This window comes from Alnus glutinosa, chromosome 5 (genome assembly GCF_958979055.1).
Source record: "Alnus glutinosa chromosome 5, dhAlnGlut1.1, whole genome shotgun sequence".
NCBI classification, from domain to species: domain Eukaryota; kingdom Viridiplantae; phylum Streptophyta; class Magnoliopsida; order Fagales; family Betulaceae; genus Alnus; species Alnus glutinosa.
The window spans coordinates 30,587,037-30,606,661 of record NC_084890.1 but is presented as its reverse complement, the minus strand read 5'-3'; the positions used below and the strand labels follow the sequence as shown (position 1 = coordinate 30,606,661).

At 37.1% G+C, this 19,625-nt stretch overlaps 1 protein-coding gene across 1 annotated transcript; it reads right to left on the bottom strand.

Annotated features, from left to right (window-relative positions):
• Positions 1 to 2,371: 2,371 nt before the first annotated feature.
• LOC133868439 (uncharacterized) lies at positions 2,372 to 19,286 on the bottom strand. Its single transcript, XM_062305338.1, has 8 exons — positions 19,282 to 19,286; positions 19,034 to 19,097; positions 18,807 to 18,872; positions 17,410 to 17,496; positions 16,920 to 17,088; positions 16,546 to 16,659; positions 11,773 to 11,922; positions 2,372 to 4,816 (listed from the first exon to the last, which is right to left on the bottom strand). The coding sequence occupies exons 5-8, from the start codon at positions 17,083 to 17,085 to the stop codon at positions 4,623 to 4,625; spliced, it is 624 nt and encodes a 207-aa protein (XP_062161322.1). The 5' UTR covers positions 17,086 to 17,088; positions 17,410 to 17,496; positions 18,807 to 18,872; positions 19,034 to 19,097; positions 19,282 to 19,286; the 3' UTR covers positions 2,372 to 4,622.
• Between the last annotated feature and the right edge of the window lie 339 nt (positions 19,287 to 19,625).

Below are 19,625 nucleotides of genomic sequence, written 5' to 3'. Positions count from 1 at the left end.
TTGAGAATTTTGTCATGATTTAACAGTAAATCCTAACGGAATACTTGTTATTGACACGTTTTGAAGTTCGGCACCTTTGAGTCAAAAAGGGCAATAATTCAATACCTTTAACTTAAGTTCTCACCAACAAAATAGAAATTTGTACTTTTGTTTTCTCTTTTAAGAAAAAGTTTCTTTTGTGTGAAAGTGAAATTTGAATATATTGAAGCTTTTGGGTTCTGAATATTAAGGTATTGATTAAATTATTAAATTTACATCTTCCTACCAGTTTAAGCTTTTAGAAAAAGTGGTAATTTAACATTGTATCAGAGCAGAGGTCCTAAATTCAAATCTTGTCTCCTTTATTTATCTCCTATTTCAATTAAATATTTTACGTCTTGGGCTCACTCGTGAGAGGGAGTGTTAAGGTATTGATTAAATAATTAAATTTACATCTTCCTATCTTCTTAAGTTCTTAAGAAAAGTGGTAATTTAACACTGAGTGATTTTTTTTTTTTTCACTATTTTATATTCCATCTTTGCTAATGAATTTATTCTTGATCGCGTTGGCCTATGAATGTATCTTGCATTGTGTGATTATTTTGTCTTCTGTCACAATTGTTATATTTTGCACAACAATAGTATTATAGCGACTATGGGAATGTTATTTCTAACTAGTCATATGATTGAATTCATGACGCTAGTTAAATTGTTATAAATTAGAGCCAAAATAATGTCATAAGCTAGCTATTGGTTCCACCCCTATAAGCTTTTCTGTTGCTTTAATTCGGTATCTGTTTTTAGTTTCTTTTTTTCTTTTTTTTTTTTTTTTTTTTTTTTTTTAATAATACAGTAACCTTTTTATAAATCAATCATTGAAATAGAACATATTGCTCTAACAGAACAAATCAAAAATGCATTCAGAAATTTATTTCATTCAAACCTGATCTATAAACTGTTTAACAGCCACTTGAACTAAGCCATGAGCTGCTTTATTAGCGATTCTACTAATATGATAAATATGCCAACTAGTAAAAGAATTTAGCATAATTAATTCGAATGTCATCCACTAATTGCCCATATCTACTCCAATTACAATCATTAGAGCTCACCACTTTAACCCCTTAAAGTACATCACCTTCCAAAATAATATTACGTATGCCCAATTCTTTGCCAAAAAAAAGAAGCACGGAAAGCTGCTAAGGCTTATGTGGCTACTAATTCCACACTTTTTACCATGCTATTGTACCAAAAAAGGTAAGAGAAATGATAATTTTTCATCTTCCATTCATTTTATTTTATTTTTATAAATTTCTATTCATATTAAAAAAAAAAAAAAAAATCTATCATTGAATATGTAAAAATTACATATGAATCTTATAGATCTAATAGTACAATTTGACAAAAAGAATGCTAATTTTTCATCAAGAAATTATTATTGTACAACTCTTGACACACAACTCCAACAACTTTTTTTTCAAACTAATTATTGGATCTATTTTCTTAGAGGTAGGTCATATATATCCAATGTTTGATTTTAAAAAAATTATTAAAGTTGTATATAGACGTATCATATCTCTTTTCCATCTCCACCCATTTTTTAAATTTACCATTGAATATGTAGAACCCTTATGTGGATCCTATAAATGCAACGGTAAAATTGAAAAAGAGATGAATAGAAGATGATTGACAGAGGTGTAACATGTCTTAAAAGGTAACTTTGTTTTTTCAAGGTATGTAAGTTAGTTTTCAAATGATGTGTTACAATCTTATATGATTTATCATTTTGAAAAATATGTCGCATATCATTTGGGAACCAACTTCTAAAAAAAAAAAATTGAGATGTCTAGCAATTCTTTATTAAATTTATATGGGCACAAAATTCCTACCAAATGGTTTGGAAAAAAACTCAAATGGACTAAAAGCATATGTTATTTAAAAAAAAAAAAAAAAAAAAGTGTTTTTCACTTGTTAATGACACGTATAACTTTTAGAAGCCAATTTGTAAGAAAATTTTGTTTATTTATATATGGCCATGCTAATTAAATTGTTATGATCTAGCTAGCTATTAGGTACAACGCAGTCAACACAGGTGTGGAAAGTATGTACATGTGAAGTCCTTTTCAAAATATAATTTACAAATAGATGGGATTATTCTGTAATGTTACTATGACAATCTGACACTCATACAGTCTACAAACCAATTCAAATTAACATTGATTCTTAACTTTTGACTAAGCCCAATAGCCGTGACAATATGATTGCAATTGTGCATTAATGCTTTTGAAATGGATTAGGAAATTGCAAACAATTAAAAGAATGTAAAGTTAAGGTTGAATCAAGACAAGTAGAATGTTAATTTTTTATTTTTTTTCCTTTTTGTCTACAAATATTGAAAAACACGCAATATTATTAAGTAATATAATCTAAAATTAAGTAGAATAAAGCTGTTTAAAATGTCTTTTTTCTGTTTTTTTATTTTGTCTAGAAATATCTAAAAATTCACAATCTTAAATACCCTAAAAAGAAGAAGAAGAAAAAAAAATCTAAATATGCAAAATAAATCAATAACAATAATAATAAAAAATTAAAAAAATAAAGAGTAAAGAGAGCGTATAAGAGAATCACTTCTACGCTCTGATCCTAACCTTATATGGATGGTTGATGAAAAAATACAAAATATATTCTACATTTCTATTCGATATCGGCAAGAGAGTATATTCAACTTAATACATGAAATAAGCGTTCTTAAAGATATGATTGCAATCAATTGACAAAAAGGGGAACAACATGCTGCCCTTAGCTAGAAAATTGCCTCCTGTGGATAGGCTAAATATCATATTGGGTGCATCTCTTCGTATGCAAAGGGAGTATTCATGGTTTAAGGTGTGTGAAAATTGCAGCTTCCTTGATTCTAATTACATAAATATTGGTCACAATTTTACAGTTCAATTTACACATCCATTATTGTAGGAGGATGAAAAGATTGTACCCCTTGAATTCTTGAAGGCAAACAATTCCACCAAAGGATTTATTTACAAAAACACATGAAAAGTTACAAAAAGATGGTGAATAGTAAATGAGGGGCACCGCAATGCATACTTGTGGCAATGCTGATTGTCACTGTGGTTTTCACTGCAACCTTCACTATACCAGGTGGCAAATGATCAAGGAAAGGGAACTCTTATCTTTCTCAAATGTAATTGGTTTTTGGTATTCTTCATATCAGATTCAATAGCATTGTTATCCTCTTCAACTTTGATATTAATTTTCTTGTCGATTCTCACATCTCGTTACATAGAAATTTTTTTTCTCAATTTATTACCTAGAAGATTAATATTTGGACTTACTACGCTCTCAATCTCCATAGTAGGCATGGTTGTAGCCTTTGGTGCAACTTGCTTTTTGGTCTATCAACGCAAAATGACAAAGGTTCTAACTGTTATAATTGTTTTAGCTGCTGTTCCAATTTCCTCTTATGTTCTGCTACATTATGAACTTTTGATCGATATAATCAGCTCAACATACTTGTCTAGATTTCTTTTTCGGTCTCATAAACGTAAGTTTTATTAGAAAGTGAAAGATGGCCTCTAACAATCCCTTGATTGCCTCTGACAATTCTTTCTACAAAACAATTATGGGAGAGGACATTTTATAACATCTTATAAGATCAATTTCAGATGTCCACTCCAACAATTGGTTTGTAGAAAGAATTGTACGAGGCAATCAAGGAATTGTCAGAAGTCATCTTTCACTTTCTAACAAAACATAGACTTTCCGGACCGAAAAAAAAATCTAGACAAATATGTTGAGCTGATTATGTCGACCAAAAGTACATAATGTAGCAAAACATAAAAGGAAATCTGAATAGCAACTAAAACAATTATAACAGTTAGAACCTTTGTCATTTTGCGTTGATAGACCAAAAAACAAGTTGCACCAAGGGCAACAACCATGCCTACTACGAAAATGAAGAGCGCAGTTAGTCCAAACACCTTCTAAGTAATGAACTGAGAAAATCATTTTCTATGTAGCGAGATGTGAGAATTAACAAGAAAATTAATATCAAAATTAAAGAGGATAACAATGATATTAAATCTAATATGAAGAATACCAAAAACCGATTACGTTCGAGAAAGATAGGAGTTCCCTTTCCTTGATCATTGCCACCTGCTCTAGTGAAGGTTGCAGCGAAAACCACAGTGGCAATCAACATTGCCACAAGCATGCAACGCCCCTCATCCACTATTCAACATCTCTATGTAACTTTTCATGTGTTTTTGTAAATAAATCCTTTGGTGTTTGTACAATCTTTTCAACCTCCTACAATGATGGATGTATAAATTGAACTATAAAATTGTAACCAATATATATGGAATTAGAATAAAGAAAGCTACAATAATTTTAACACACCTTAAACTATAATACTCCCCTTACATATGAAGGGATGCACCTAATACGATATTTAGCTTATCCACATGAGGTAATTTTCCAGCTAAGTGCAGCATGTTGTTCCCCTTTTTGTCACAATTGGTTGTAATCATATCCTTAAAAACGCATGTCTCATGTATTAGGTTGAATATCCTATCTTGCCGATATCAAATAGAAATGTGAAATATATTTCGTTTTTTTTCATCAACCATCTATATGAAGTCAGGATCAAAGTGTATAAGTATAGTTAGAAATTCAACATTCCCCAACTCTGCAGTAAGAAAAATTATAGATGAATATTTCTGAAATTGCTTCAGCGGCAACTTTCGAATCTTTTTCCAAATGTCTTTAATTAATTGATAGGCTAACTTCCGCATCAATGCTTTGTGATAGACCCCCTTAAAACCTAAAAATAGGAAAAGAATCTATTCAAAAAAATTGGAGAAATTTTGTTTATTCTATATACATTATTTTAACAAGATCAACAATAAAAAATGAGATTGAAATTTTCATTGAAAAAATAAAGATAATGTAATGTATGAAATGCAGTTATTTATGTCTTAGTTGTGAACTTCTTTGGATATGTTTTGTCTTGCAGTCCTTGGCATAATCCATACATTTTAATCTCTTATCTTTTGAAGTATATCAAATGCTACAAGTTCTAGTCATATTGCTCATGATTTTGACTCTATTTCAAAATATTTTTAATACGTTAGGGAAAAAGTACTATTTTGATTTTGATTTTTAAGATGAAGCAAAATTTTGGTTCAATCAGAAATATCAACAAATCGTTTTTTTTTTTATTTTTTTAGGTTTTTTCCTGAGCATCAATGACCTGACTTAATTGTTATATATAGTGACTAGACAAGTTCGTAACCATATAATGAGTTTAGCCTCTTTCCTCCACATCTTACATTTTGAGAATGCCATGTTGATTTAGATTTTATGTTCATTTCTTCCACTAGAATATTTCTTGGGATCAACATATTGATTTTTCTATCATTCTATTTTTTTTTCTTTTTTTAATCCTGACAGAGACCTATAGGCTTTGTAATGAATTCTATATGATTTTGATATGGATAGTGATTTATTTTTTCCATTGGCCCTTGATAGTGGATTTTACAAAAACGACTCTAATTTAGGTTGAGTCATTTGAACAGTAAATGACTCAAAATTTAGAATTGTTTACTGTTAAACGACTAATTTAATCTTTTGGCTTCCACAGAGGGTCCAGGGCTTGAAGAAGAAATTTTATTTCCATTTTCAAGATTATGTGAACTTGATTATCTGGAAGGTAGTTTCTTGACTGTTATTGTATGGTGGGATCAACACTGGGTAGTAGTTTCCTAAGATCTTTGTTCTTAGGATTATTCTAGTCATTGAGATTGATATTTCGAGAGGGGAAGAAATGGAGAGGTGGTGTTGTGTGGAATCTAAGACGTTTGTGTTTACGGTGGTAGAAGGTGCTTCGGTGGTGAGAGTGGAGGAAAGGAGGAGGAAATTTTCAGGGCTGGTACTGCTTGGTGCTCAGAGCATTGGGTGGTTGTTTTCGACCCTGGAGAGTGTGCTGCGGTTTTCAGGGAAGGATTTTGTAAGGTCTTTCAGGGAGGGGTCCAAGGTTATCATTGTTAGGCGAGGAGGTAACGTAGCTGGAAGATTCATTGAAGTAGCAGCCTATGCCTTGGGTGGTCTGAGAGGGATTATATACATTCCTGAAGGTCGGAATGGGTGGGGTTGGAGTAGGTTCCTAGCAGAGTTGGGTAAGGTAAAGGATTTCCTCATAGAGTCAGCAGGGAAAGATTTGGTTCGGCTTGGACCTCTGCCAGCGAAGGAGCGGGTTGATGGAAATGGAGCCATCACAGATGCTGCTACTGATTCAAACGGCTCAGACAGTGCACCTTCTTACGCAGAAGTTCTGTGCACAGGTTCTCGCCGACCGGAGAAGGAAAGGTTGAAGCAGGATCAGCCGGTGCACCCTTTGGGTAAAGACCATCATGACCGTTATGTCTCTGAGAATGTGAAGGGTGTAAGAAGATTACCTAAATCGGAAGCACAGTTCCATGCTGTTTTCCGAGGCAAGTCAGATTGCTCTTTTGGTGAAACTAGCGCTGGGTTTCAGCTAATTGGAGGGAAAGACACGTTACCCTCCCTGCTACTCTGGCAAAGCCAGCTGGAGAAGTTGAAAATTGATGTGGACCGAGCACTGAGTAGTGTTCGTGAAGGGTTACTTTTGGTTGGGCCGGGCTTCAAGCCCAATGGTGATAGGCGGAAGAGAAAGAAGAATAGGAAGAAGAAAAATCGGAGGACCCGATGGGTTCCGAAAACTCCTAAGCCCAATCCAAGTGGTTCAACGGCCGATCTGGTAGCGCTCCCAGCAGTAGGACCGATGTCGGAGTTGGGTTCCGGTGGACAAGAGAATGTTCCGGATAGAGCTGTGAGTTCCGACGGGACTTGTCACCCACCTCCGACGATCACATCTTCGGAGAACGTGCTCGGTGAGTCTGTTTCCAGAACCGAGTGGGGGTCTCGACCAGAAATCACAGCTGTGGATGTGAGGGAAGAAAAGGAAGAAATGGGTTTAGCCAGGAGTATGGATCAGATTGTGGGAAGCACAGTAGCTGTCGGTGGTGTTTCTTCTCCTCTCGAAATCCAAGCACCGATAAGCAACACCACTCTATTGGAGTTAGGTACTGGGCCAGTCATCAACGTAGTGGACACTGTCATTAGCCCACCTCTATTCTTCGCCGGAGGACCGCCTGTAGTCCCTGCCCCGGAAAGCGTAACCTCCCAACCGGTTTCTAGTGATGGGTCTGAGCTATCCGTCTCTATTTTGAAGGCTTTACCCAAAGTTCCGTTTGCTCCTGCCAGAGCCCGGATGGATTCAGATAACGTGCTGGTTGTCTGGGCTGGTCGGAGTTCGTCGGACTCTCCGGTTCCTTCGGGCATTTCTCCCTCGGTTTCAGAAATTGACAATGCCTCTATTACTCTCTTTCCCCCCTCCGGTTTGGGGCCCACGAATGGATTGGAGCTTGTTGAGCTCCCGGAGGAAGAGCTGGCTTCCCTTGTGTTGCTGTCCTTGTGATAATCTCAGGGGTTTTTCCGGTAAAAAATCTTCAAAGGACTTTTTGAAGGCGATTCTAGAGTATAGCCATTCGGTGGGGGTCACGTGTGATGGCTATGAAGGTCAGCTTTCAGCCGTGTTTGAGGCTATCCTTGCTGAAAATGACAAGAAGGAGACGGGTTCTTGTTTGAAAGTGGGCAACAAGTTCAATAGGGAACTAAATAGATTATCATGTTCTATTAATTATGATGCGCGAAGAGGAAGCACCTCTCAGAGTAGGTGCAAAGGGAGGGCGCTTGGAGGTTTTTTATGAAGCCAAAAATTCTTACGTGGAATGTCAGAGGATTAAACGAGGGTGGCAAACAGTTGAAAGTCAGAAACTTAATTAGACAATGAAAGGCAGACATTATTTGCTTGCAAGAAACCAAATTGGAGTTTATCTCCAACAGCTTAGTGAGGAGCCTTTGGGGATGTCACTTCGTTGATTGGTGCTACTTACCCTCATGCGGGGCCTCTGGTGGTATCCTAATCATGTGGGATAGAAGGGTTGTTGAGAAATTAGATTTGTATGTGGGGGAGTTTGTTGTTGCTTGTTCCTTCAGGAGCGTTGCCGATGACTTTACTTGGGCCTTTGCTGGGGTATACGGTCCTAACTTTTATTTTTTAAGAAGCTCGCTCTGGGACGAGCTGGCTGGCCTTGCTTCTTGGTGGGAGATGCCTTGGTGTATTGGAGGTGACTTCAATGTCACTCGCTTTCCTGCTGAAAGGTCTAGGAAAGTTCGTCTTAACGCTGCTATGATGGAGTTCTCAGACTTTATTTTTGAGCAGGGCCTCATGGACTTTCCTCTTGCTGGAGGGACTTTCACGTGGTCCAATAATCAGGAGAATCCTTCTTGGTCTCGTCTTGACAGATTTCTTGTTTCTCCAGATTGGGAGGTCAAGTTTCCAGGGTCTATTCAGAAAAGGCTTCCTAGATTGTGTTCTGATAATTTTCCTATCCTCCTGGATTGTGGTGGCATTCAATGGGGTTCCAGACCGTTCAAGTTTGAGAATATGTGGTTGAAGGCTGAAGGGTTTGTGGATAGGGTTCGGCTTTGGTGGGCGTCTTATCGCTTTCAGGGTTCTCCTAGCTTCATCTTCACTCAAAAGCTTAAGGCCTTAAAGGCTGATCTCAAGAGATGGAACGAACAGGAGTTTGGTAATGTGGAGTTTCGCAAAAAAATGCACATGGAAGAGTTATGTACTCTTGATAGGTTGGAGGAACAACAAGGTTTATCTTCCGAAGAAAAGGAGAGGAAATGTGTGGTCATCAGAGACTTGGAGAACTCTATCTTACAGGAAGAAATTAGTTGGAGACAGAAGTCTAGGGTTCTTTGGCTGAAGGAGGGTGATAAATGCACTAAATTTTTTCATCAAATTGCTAACTCGAACAGGAGGTCTAATTCCATAGTCGCTCTCTATCAATGGCTCTATTTCTTCCGACCAGCAGGTTATCAGGGAACATGTTGCTCAATTCTATGAGTCTCTCTTTACAGAACCTCTCCCATGGAGACCTAGAATGGATAATATTGCTTTCGACACCTTGGATGCAGCTGAGGCCTCTTCCTTAGAACTTCCTTTCGAGGAAATGGAGGTCTTAGAAGTGGTGAAATGCATGAATCGAGACAAGGCACCTAGTCCTGATGGGTTTTCTCTTGCATTTTTCCAAGACTGCTGGGATGTGATCAAGACAGATCTTATAAGGGTATTCTGGGACTTTCACTCTCAAAGCAAGTTTGTCAAAAGTGTTAACGCCACTTTTATTGCCTTAATTCCGAAGAAGTCTGGGGCTGTGGATCTAAAGGACTTTTGTCCTATCAGTCTTGTAAGTGGTGTGTACAAGATCATTGCAAAAGTCCTTGCAAATAGACTTAAAAAGGTTGTGGAGAAGATTATATCGTCCCCTCAAAATGCTTTTGTGAAAGGTAGGCAAATTCTTGATTCAGTTCTTATAGCCAATGAGTGCTTGGATAGTCGAATCAAATCCGGTAAACCAGGGTTACTTTGTAAGTTGGATGTTGAGAAGGCCTACGATCATGTCAACTGGGATTTCTTATTGTATATGTTGAGAAGATGTGGCTTTGGAGAGAGATGGTGTTCCTGGATAGCGCATTGTATTTCTACGGTGCGGTTCTCTGTGTTGGTGAATGGCTCCCCAACTGGTTTTTTCAGCAGCTCTCGTGGCCTTAGACAGGGTGATCCACTGTCACCCCTCTGGTTTGTTATTGTGATGGAGGCTCTTAGTAAGTTATTCTTCGCTACTGCCCAAAAGGGCTACCTATCAGGGTTTTCTGTGGGTTCTGGCAACAGTGAAGCGATTAACATTTCTCATCTATTGTTCGCAGACGATACTTTAGTCTTTTGCGGGGCTAATTCTGATCATCTTCATTATCTTTGTATGCTTCTTATATCTTTTGAAGCTGTGTCAGGACTGAAGATTAATCTGTCTAAATCTGTTATGGTTCCTGTCGGTGATGTGGCTAATATGGACGGTCTGGCTAGCATATTGGGCTGTGGAGTTTCCTCTCTTCCTATAAAGTATCTTGGTCTTCCGTTGGGAGCTCCTTTCAAGGCTAAGTCTTGTTGGGATGAAGTTGTACGGAAGATTGAGAGGCGGTTGGCTAGCTGGAAGCGGTTGTACCTGTCGAAGGGGGGCAGGGTTACCCTTATAAAGAGTACTCTCTCCAACCTTCCTACGTATTTTCTCTCTCTTTTCCCTATTCCATCTAGTGTTGCTAGTCGTATTGAGAAGTTGCATCGAGACTTCTTGTGAGGTGGCATAGGCGATGAATTCAAATATCACTTGGTTAGTTGGTCCAAGGTTTGTTATCCTATTTCCGAAGGTGGTTTGGGCATCCGGAACTTGAGAATTTTCAATAAGGCGCTTTTAGGGAAGTGGTTGTGGCGTTATGCTTATGAGAGAGAGGCTTTGTGGAAATCTGTGGTGGATGCAAAGTATGGTTCTACTAGGGCTAGTTGGTGTTCCTTAGATCCCCCTGGGTCTCACGGTGTGGGGATTTGGAAGAACATTAGGAAGGGGTGGAGCTTGTTTTGTAGCTATACCAGACTTATCTTGGGTAATGGGTCCAGGATACGTTTTTGGGATGATGTATGGTGTGGAGAGATGTCCCTCAAGGAAGCTTTTCCAGTTCTGTATGATATAGCTTGTGCCAAGGATACTTTGGTAGCAGACCACTTGGTAGTGGTAAGTGGATCCTATCAGTGGGATGTCAAATTTTTTCGTGACGTACACGATTGGGAGGTGGACGTCATGGCTTCCTTTTTCTCCTTACTGTATTCCTCCAAGGTTGCTCAAGATGGGGGAGACCGGCTCTGGTGGTCCCTTTCTCACAAAGGGTCTTTTGATGTTAGATCTTTCTATAAGGCTCTTGCTTGCAAAGGAGCTATTTTATTTCCCTGGAAAAGCATTTGGCGGACCAAGGCTCCATTGAAAGTGGCCTTCTTCGCTTGGACGGCAGCGCTAGGGAAAATCCTCACCTTGGACAATCTCAGAAAGAAGCGTGTCATTGTGATTGATAGATGCTGCATGTGTAAAATGACCGGGGAGACTATGGATCACCTTCTTCTTCATTGCGAGGTTGCACGCGCTCTTTGGTATGTCATTCTCAGTCGCTTCGGTCTGTCTTGGGTGATGCCTTTTCCGGTGATAGACTTATTTGCCTGTTGGTGGCCGGGGGGACACTCCCGAAGCGCGGTCGTGTGGAAAATGGCTCCTTGTTGTCTTATGTGGTGCTTGTGGACGGAACGCAACGATAGACAGTTTGAGGACAAAGAAAGAACCATAGAGAAGCTCATTTCCTTTTTTATTCATTCTTTGTACTCCCGGACGGCTGCGTATCTCGCACCTCTAGGGATTAGTTATAACGATTTCCTTGTATTGCTTTCTTCTTCTTCTTAATTGTCTCTCTTGTATACCCCCTGTATACTTGATTGCGCTTTGCGTTTTTTAATAAAATTCTCTTACTTATCAAAAAAAAAACGACTAATTTAGATTTAGAGTGAGTAATTCTAGTAACCATCTTTTTATCTTCCTAAAGTTGATGTACCTTTTAAAATCACCATTATATCAAAATACAATAATGATCAATTTCAAATCCAACGATAATTTTAAAAAGCACATCAAACTTTAAAGAATAAAAATATAGTCCCCTAACATTACTAAGAAAGAGAGAGAGAGAGAAATATGGAGAGATATATTTGATTATGCAAGGAAAGAGATTTTGGATTGGAGAAAAACTAACAGGAGCCTATGCATCTTTCCCATACTGGCATTTGACTTCCACTGCTAATTGAAAAAGATTTCCTTGCGAACTGTTCCAATGCTATACGCCCATTTTCATCCTTGACTATTGCTAAAGTTGAAGCCTTTGTCAAAATTGCCTTTTCTATATCTGTTCACCAAAACAGCACAATTTGATGATTAGTGTCGATATTAAGAAGTATTTCTTAAAACTCATCATCAAAGTTGAGCCACAATGTAGAATGATTAAGTAACTTTATGAAATTTCAATGCGTTAATTGTCTAAAACCCACATTCAGTGAGATGTAAGACATATAAGTCAGCACACAAGCTTGAATTTCTTATCCTTACAAAAAAGTTATAAGAAATTTGTGTTACAAAAAAGATAAAACCATGCAACTAACCCATAGAGTTTCTCTAAGGCAAAAGTAGTGGTTTAATTTCACATGTCAACTAATCTCCTTAATTTCTATAAAAATTGTAATGCATACGACCTAGTGCACTAACTATTTCAATCACAAATTTCTAGAGGATTTTACAGCAATAATGGTCCAAGGCAGTCTTACTCTAACAAACACCATCCTCTAACAACGATGACTATAAATGGAAAAACAGAGCTTTTGAATGCATAGCTCATTTAAGCAGAGGCAGGAATGCATGCAGTTTGCAAAAATGGATATGTGATACTACTAAAGGACTTACAGAACCAATGTAAAGAAGCTCGATATTGACTTTGAGTTTTACAAATGATGAGAAATGGAAGCCCGTTCGAAAATTATAGTGTTCACAAAAACAGAGTTTTGTTTTCTTAAAAATTTACATGTGAATTTAAGGAATCGTAGAAGTGGAAAGGTCGTAATTCTTGTGGGTAGCACGTAGGCAATTTTTTATACAATTTGTGAATCTAACAAGTTAAGATTTAGGAGTTTGACATGTTTGATTAAATGAGTTGAGTTATGAAAAAGGCATCAAATTCAGTTTCGCAGGAATTTGAATTGGCCGGATTTCAGCCAAAGTGGCCGAAATCTGGCATAGTATAGCTGGATTCTGGCCATACTGGACAGATTCCAGCCAATTTAGGTGGAACTTGGTCGCCGGCACCAGAATTTGACGAACAGATACCAAAATTCGAGGACCTTCGACGATAGATTCGGACTAGTAGCTACTAACAAACTCCAATACTCGACGGTGGCGGATTCCCACAAACAGGGCTACAAGAATGAAGAATTTAAATCCAGAAAATGATTTATAATTTTTAAAACTGTGAATCTATTAACGAAACTCCCGCACAAGACTCAATAGTCCCGGCATGAGTCTTGTATTGCACAATCCAAGGCACAGTCCAATCTGGACTCTAGTTAAAAGAACTATATTCCCATCCGAAGAACTATTGTACTAAGGAGAGTCCTAGTTCAGTTCTGTGATAGATAGATAAGAAATCAAGTCAAAAAGAGTTCTAATTCAGCTATGTAAAGGTAGAAACCCTGGGCTATATTCTGGGAATTAATGTTTATCATGAACACTTTTAAGCCTCTATAAATATCAATGAAAGCTCACCTTAATGAGCATAGTTTCAGGTCCAATTATTCCTAAGTTCTATTAGAATCATTTTTCAAAAATTAAAGAAATTTCTACAGTCATACTGAAAATAATTTTCGTTGACCATCATTTTCAATTGCACTAAACACTAAAAATAAAATAAAATTTATGCCCAAACAAACGGAGCATTAATATGGAATAAATCCACTAAACGAGAAAGAGAGTAACACATGACAAAGTCAAGAAAGCTTGCATATTTTTCTTTCTTCTTGGCGTCGCACCGTAAGAGAAAGAAAAAGAAGGCCTCGTCGTGTTAGTGAGAGAGATCAGCCACCATTTATCTCAACAAAATAGAAATTTGTACTTTTGTTTTCTTTATTAAGAAAAAAAACTATTTTTTGTGAAAGCGAAATTTGGGTATATTGAAACGTTTGAGTTATGAGTGTTAAGGTATTGATTAAATAATACAATATATCTGCTTGAACAATAGCACACAATGTATCTCTCCCTCGCCTCCCTCTCTACCAAAAACCCCTAGGTCTCTTCTCTAATTTTGTCTAGGGTCCTCTATCCTTCTCATCCGATTCTCTTCCTATTTAGATCTAGTAATTTCTCTTCTTCCTTTTGGTCCTTTTTCCTATGCTTTTGGGTGTAGATCTGCGACAGCTGGGTCTTCGTCTGCGCTCACGCGTCCCCTCCAAGGCTTCACCGGCTTACTCTGGTTTGTTCCGTCATCGATGTTTTTGTGGTTGGCTGCCGCACCAACGTATGTGGCTTTTGCTTCTTGGGGTGTAGAAATACGATGTTTGGGTCCTCTCCGTGCACGCACCTCACTGGTGGAATCTCCGTCATCGTACGACTCTTCCCCGCCGTCGACGCTGCCGCGTGTGGCCGAGTGAGATCCGAAAGATTGGGTGTTAGATCTATGATGTTTGGGACATTTACTCCACAAATGCACCGCTTCGTTGGCTTCTCCGGCTGATTCCGAGCTGCACCGCCAGAACACGTGGCTGTCACGCACCGACTCCACTACAATTTTTTTTTTCCTTGCAACTCTGGCCTTTCCGTTGTATTTTGAATTTGATTTGTATTTTGGGTTTGCTTTGGGTTTTGTTGTGGGTGTTGTCTAGGTTTTGGTTCTTGTGGGTGCTCTTTGGGTGTTTCGAGTAATTGTTTTTTTTTTTTTTTGATAAGTAAGAGAGATATCATTAAAAAGCGCAAAGCGCAATCAAGTACACAGGAAGTATACAAGAAAAGCAGCTAGGAAGAAAAAGAAAACAGAACAAGGAAATCATTAAAACTAAGAGGTAAAGGTGCGAGGAACGCCGCCACCCAAGAATACAAGGAATGAAAGAAAAAGGAAATGAGTTCCTCAATGGATCTTTCTTTGTCCTCAAACTGCCTGTCATTGCGTTCCCTCCACAAGCACCACAGAATGCAACAAGGGACCATCTTCCACGCAGCTGCACTCTGAGAACGTCCACCCGTCCACCAACAAGCGAATAAATCTACCACTCGCAGAGGCATAACCCAAGACAAACTGAAGCGACTAAAAAAGGCATTCCATAGAGCGCGTGCAACCTCGCAATGGAGAAGAAGGTGATCCACCGTTTCCCCATTCGTATTGCACATGCAACATCTATCAATCACTATGACACGCTTCTTCCTGAGGTTGTCCAAGGTGAGGATCTTCCCTTGCGCTGCCGTCCAAGCAAAGAAAGCCACTTTCAAGGGAACCTTGGTCCGCCAAATACTTTTCCAAGGAAACTGGATAGCCTCTTTGCAAACAAGAGCCTTGTAGAAAGATCTAACATCAAATTTCCCTTTGTGAGAAGGATACCACCGGAGCTGATCTTCCCCATCACAATTCACTCTAGTTGAATACAGCAAAGAGAAAAAAGAAGCCAAAACATCCACCTCCCAATCGTGGGCCGCTCGGAAGAAGCTAATATCCCACTGATAGTTGGGATCGTTGCAGTTTTCGGGCTCTATTCTTGGATTTTGGGTATTGTAAGAGCTATATTGTATACAGCCTATATACGTAGAGACACCTAACGCTTTCTTAATAAAGTTGCTTCTTACCTATAAAAATAATAAAAAAAAAAATGTATTAATTAAATTTATTTATTCCTATCAGCTTAAAACTTTAAGAAAAAGTGGTATCAGAGCAAAGGTCCCAAGTTCGAATCATGTTAATGAATAATTTTTATTAAATAAGTTTGAGCCCACACATGAGAGAGTGTTGAAGTGTTGATTTAATAATTAAATTTACATCTTCCTATCAATTCATGTTCTTAAGAAAAGTGTTAATTTAACAGTGGTTTTCTTTTCACTATTTTATATTCCATCTTTTGATAATAAATTTATTATTGATCGCCTTCGCCTATGAACATAACTTGCATTGTGTGATTGTTTTGTCTTATTTCTCGCAATTGTTATATTTTGCACAACAATAGCATTATAGCATCGACGGGAAAAATGTCATCGCAATTTGATTGCTTTTTGCGACCATTTTAATTTTATTTTTTTACATCGCTATTAATTTCATTATTATTAAAGCCCGTTTTTCATGTAGTAGTATATGATTGAATTCATGTTAATGTTATTTCTAACTAGTCATATGATTGAATTCATGTATGGTCACACTAGTTAAACTGTTATAAATTAGACCCAAAATAATGTCATGAGCTAGCTATAAAATTTGAAAATAGAAATGCTAATTTTCTACCTCCACCCCTTTTTTAAATCAATATGTAAGATCCATATGTTGGTCCTATGGATGCAATGGTAAATTTGAAAAAGAGACGGATATAAGATGGTTAAGAGATGGAGGTGTAACATGTCTTTAAAGGTAACTCTATTTTTTCAAGGTATATAATTGAATTTATATGGACACAAATTTTCTACGAACTGATTTATAAGAAACTCCTATAAACCGAAAGCACATGCTATTAAAAAAACATGTGTTTCTCACATATTAAAGACATGTCACTTTTAAAGGCCAATTTGTAAGAAAATTCTGTTTATTTATATGGTCATGCTAAATTTTTTTTTTCTTTTTTTTTTTTTAATTGAATACGGGAAAGGGTTACAAGAGAGGATCCTTCCCACTTCTGATCCAAAAGGAAGAAAAAGTGGACTATCCTACAAATGAAAAAGGGATAGGTTTCCCAACAATAGACTAAAACAATGCTGAAATAATTATAAAAGGTAAAAAATAGGTCAAACAAGTGACCCGATCCTCTCAAAAGGCCGCACAAGACGGTTAAAAAAGATAAAGGGGTACAAAGTAAGGCAAGCCCATCTGTACCCCCACTTGGTAACCACCACCCGAAGATAGCTGAAGCCACTACAACAACCAAAAAAAAAAAAAAATCATTGTTTTGAAAACGGCTCAACATAATAGCGTATTAAAACCTGGTTTGAGCTATTTTAGCACTAAAACGGCTCAAAATTAAGAAAGGAAAAAAAAAATAAAAAAATTAAATAATAAAAATCATTATTATTTTTTTTTAGTTGTTTTAGACCCTAAGTCCCTAAAACGACTCTAAATAAACAAAATTTAAAATATATCATTAATTTTCTTTCTTCTTTTTTTTTGGGTAATACCTGCGCAGCCAAGGTGTCCAGCCTGTAAAGTTGCATCTAGTGGTTTGCAACTTCCTGTCCAAATGTCCAAACGACAACTTAAAAGTCTAACCTGCTGGAGTACCATGGCGCTCCCCTTTACATATGACACTGTAATTTGACGGTTGCAAAGATATTGGCCATTCATTGCCTGTAAATTCAAAAGATCACTAGCAGATCAACTCCATGTATAATCAAAATATAATGCTAGTGTCATGGGGTAGCTCATGTCTTACATGTTACAACAATTTAGAAGTTACTATTATATCTTTTACAATGTAATCAAAATAAGAGCCTAGAGGCACAACTAAGTTCCAAAATGAATAATATGGACTCAATGATCATGTGTAGACTTGGCATTAAGCTATGACCAAATAACAAAACTGATAAGTCATCTAATTCTTGTATACTTGAACCTCATGTTTCTCTAGCATATTTGGAGAATATGAAAGTATAAGCAAAAGACACATACCTCACTAGCAACATCAAATGCCTCGAAAGAATCATAGCTAATAAATCCTAAACCACGTGAATTTCCAGATTCTGGATCTCTAATGATCTGGACAAGAGAAGTGATCAGAATCCAGCTAACAGAAGCATCAAATTCTTAATAGGTAGAAAACATACATTCTAAAATGAATTTTTATGCATTCAGTACAAATGTTTGAGCCCACAACTTGTCCCATGCAGAGACAGGCAAGAAGAGATCAGAATCCACTAACGAGGTATTTACATCCAGTTCTCCTAAAACAAAATTAAAATCTTACAAGAAAACCAACATGAAGAGTTGAAGGCCATGTAAAAACGCTCATCAAGTAGCTCTAAGATTTTCCAATATCAAAGTACCATTACATTTAACCTAAGGAAGATCGCGGTCTGTCCCATCTAGAATGTATATCATAACGTTATGTAGTACTGAAACAGAACGTGCTACCTCACCCCATAAAATGGAACAAAGGGGATAGGCTAATATACCACATTACAGGCGGCTTTGTTAGAAGTTAGAATGTGATAAGGTAGCCTTTAAGTTACAATTTAAATTGTAGTTTGGTCTTGCAAAAAACCTTAACTAAACATACCATTTTGTGATTACTATCTATATGCCCTTTCAAAAAGTCTAAATAAGGAAACCGCCAATACCAATTTAGCTAAAGCTATTAAAGGAGCATCTATCGAAACCAGTTTCTATGTCAATGCAAGGAGCGGAACATGAAGCACATGCATACGAAAGCGAGTTAAGAAGACAAAGCTGGCCTTCAATCTTTCAAGGATTAGAGGATTGCCCCCATGAGTAGAAGAAAGCAGGATCTAACCAAAAATACTCGCTTACTCCAATGATTTTCCCTTTGATGGATTAACTATATCAAATAAAATTTACTTATCAAAAAAAAAAAAACTATATCAAATAAAACTCATAGATTCAGTTCCCCTTCCTAGACAAAGCAAACTTTCAAAGCCACCCTGCAACCTGCTATAATAAGATGTATGAAGTCACAAAGGTAGTATAACAAATACACCTAGAGTTCACAGAACTTCCATAATTCCTCTACTAAAAATAACTGAGAGAGAGAGAGAGAGAGAGAGAGAGAGAGAGAGAGAGAGCAGTTTCAGAAATGATAAGCAAAATTACTACATATTGCCAAGAAACACACCCTCTATGCATAGGCAAGCAAAGATAAATATTACAGTTCGATGCCAAACAATTAAACAAAGGAAAAAATTATATGCATAAATGATGTCATAGAAACTCTAACGGCTGAAAGATCATTAGCAGCTTCCTATTTAACTTTAAAATAAGAACACCAACATCCATATTAGCAAGTTGGAAGTTTGCACAAAATCTTTCTACAGAAAAGCCAAAAATTTAACCTTAGGATTTGTAACAATGACTCCAAATGCCCTGAAAGTATCGTATAGAATCTTCTCATCCACATCCTGCAAAGAATATCAAGATAATGAAAAGGTTAAAATCAGTGATCTAGATTGCGTTAGCAAGCATAACTCTGATAGAATTTAACCTATCAAGATAATGACAAAGTTAAAATCAATGATCTAGCTTGCGCTAGCAAGCATAACTCTGATAGATTTTAACTTACAGGGTCAATGTTCCCAATGAAAAGGTTTGCTCCCACATCCAGACTTTTTTTTATCTTGGGATTCCTGGAAAAAAAAAAAAAAAAAAAAAAAAATCACATCTTAGTAATTCATCAAATCTCATAGAACAGATACAAAACATCAGGACATAATGGCCAATAAACCTTTCCAAATATAATAATGCTTCATAAATTGTATGCAGCACAAAACATAAAAAAGCAGTAAAACAATTAGATAAAAGAAAACATACCTTATTTACACGAATTGGCTTTCCATACAGTTTAATCATGTTTAGCACCTTGATGGCCTGCATAGTTATCAAAGGGGACAAAATCATTAGTCAAAAGTAAAGAACCAACGAATGAAGCTGAAAGTAAAACTTCGCAGTTAAGCCATAATCTTAACATACTCTAAAGTTTTACAGATAGCATGACCAGAGTACGTGATCAACACTAACATAGTCAGCATCTTCTTCACTCCAGAACTCCACAAATCCATATCCTTGATCCAGGTTTGTCACTCTATCCTTGGGATCATAGACATTCACTGAAACAGAAAGGGGAAAGGCTATAAATGGGCAGCCTTACAAGCAGA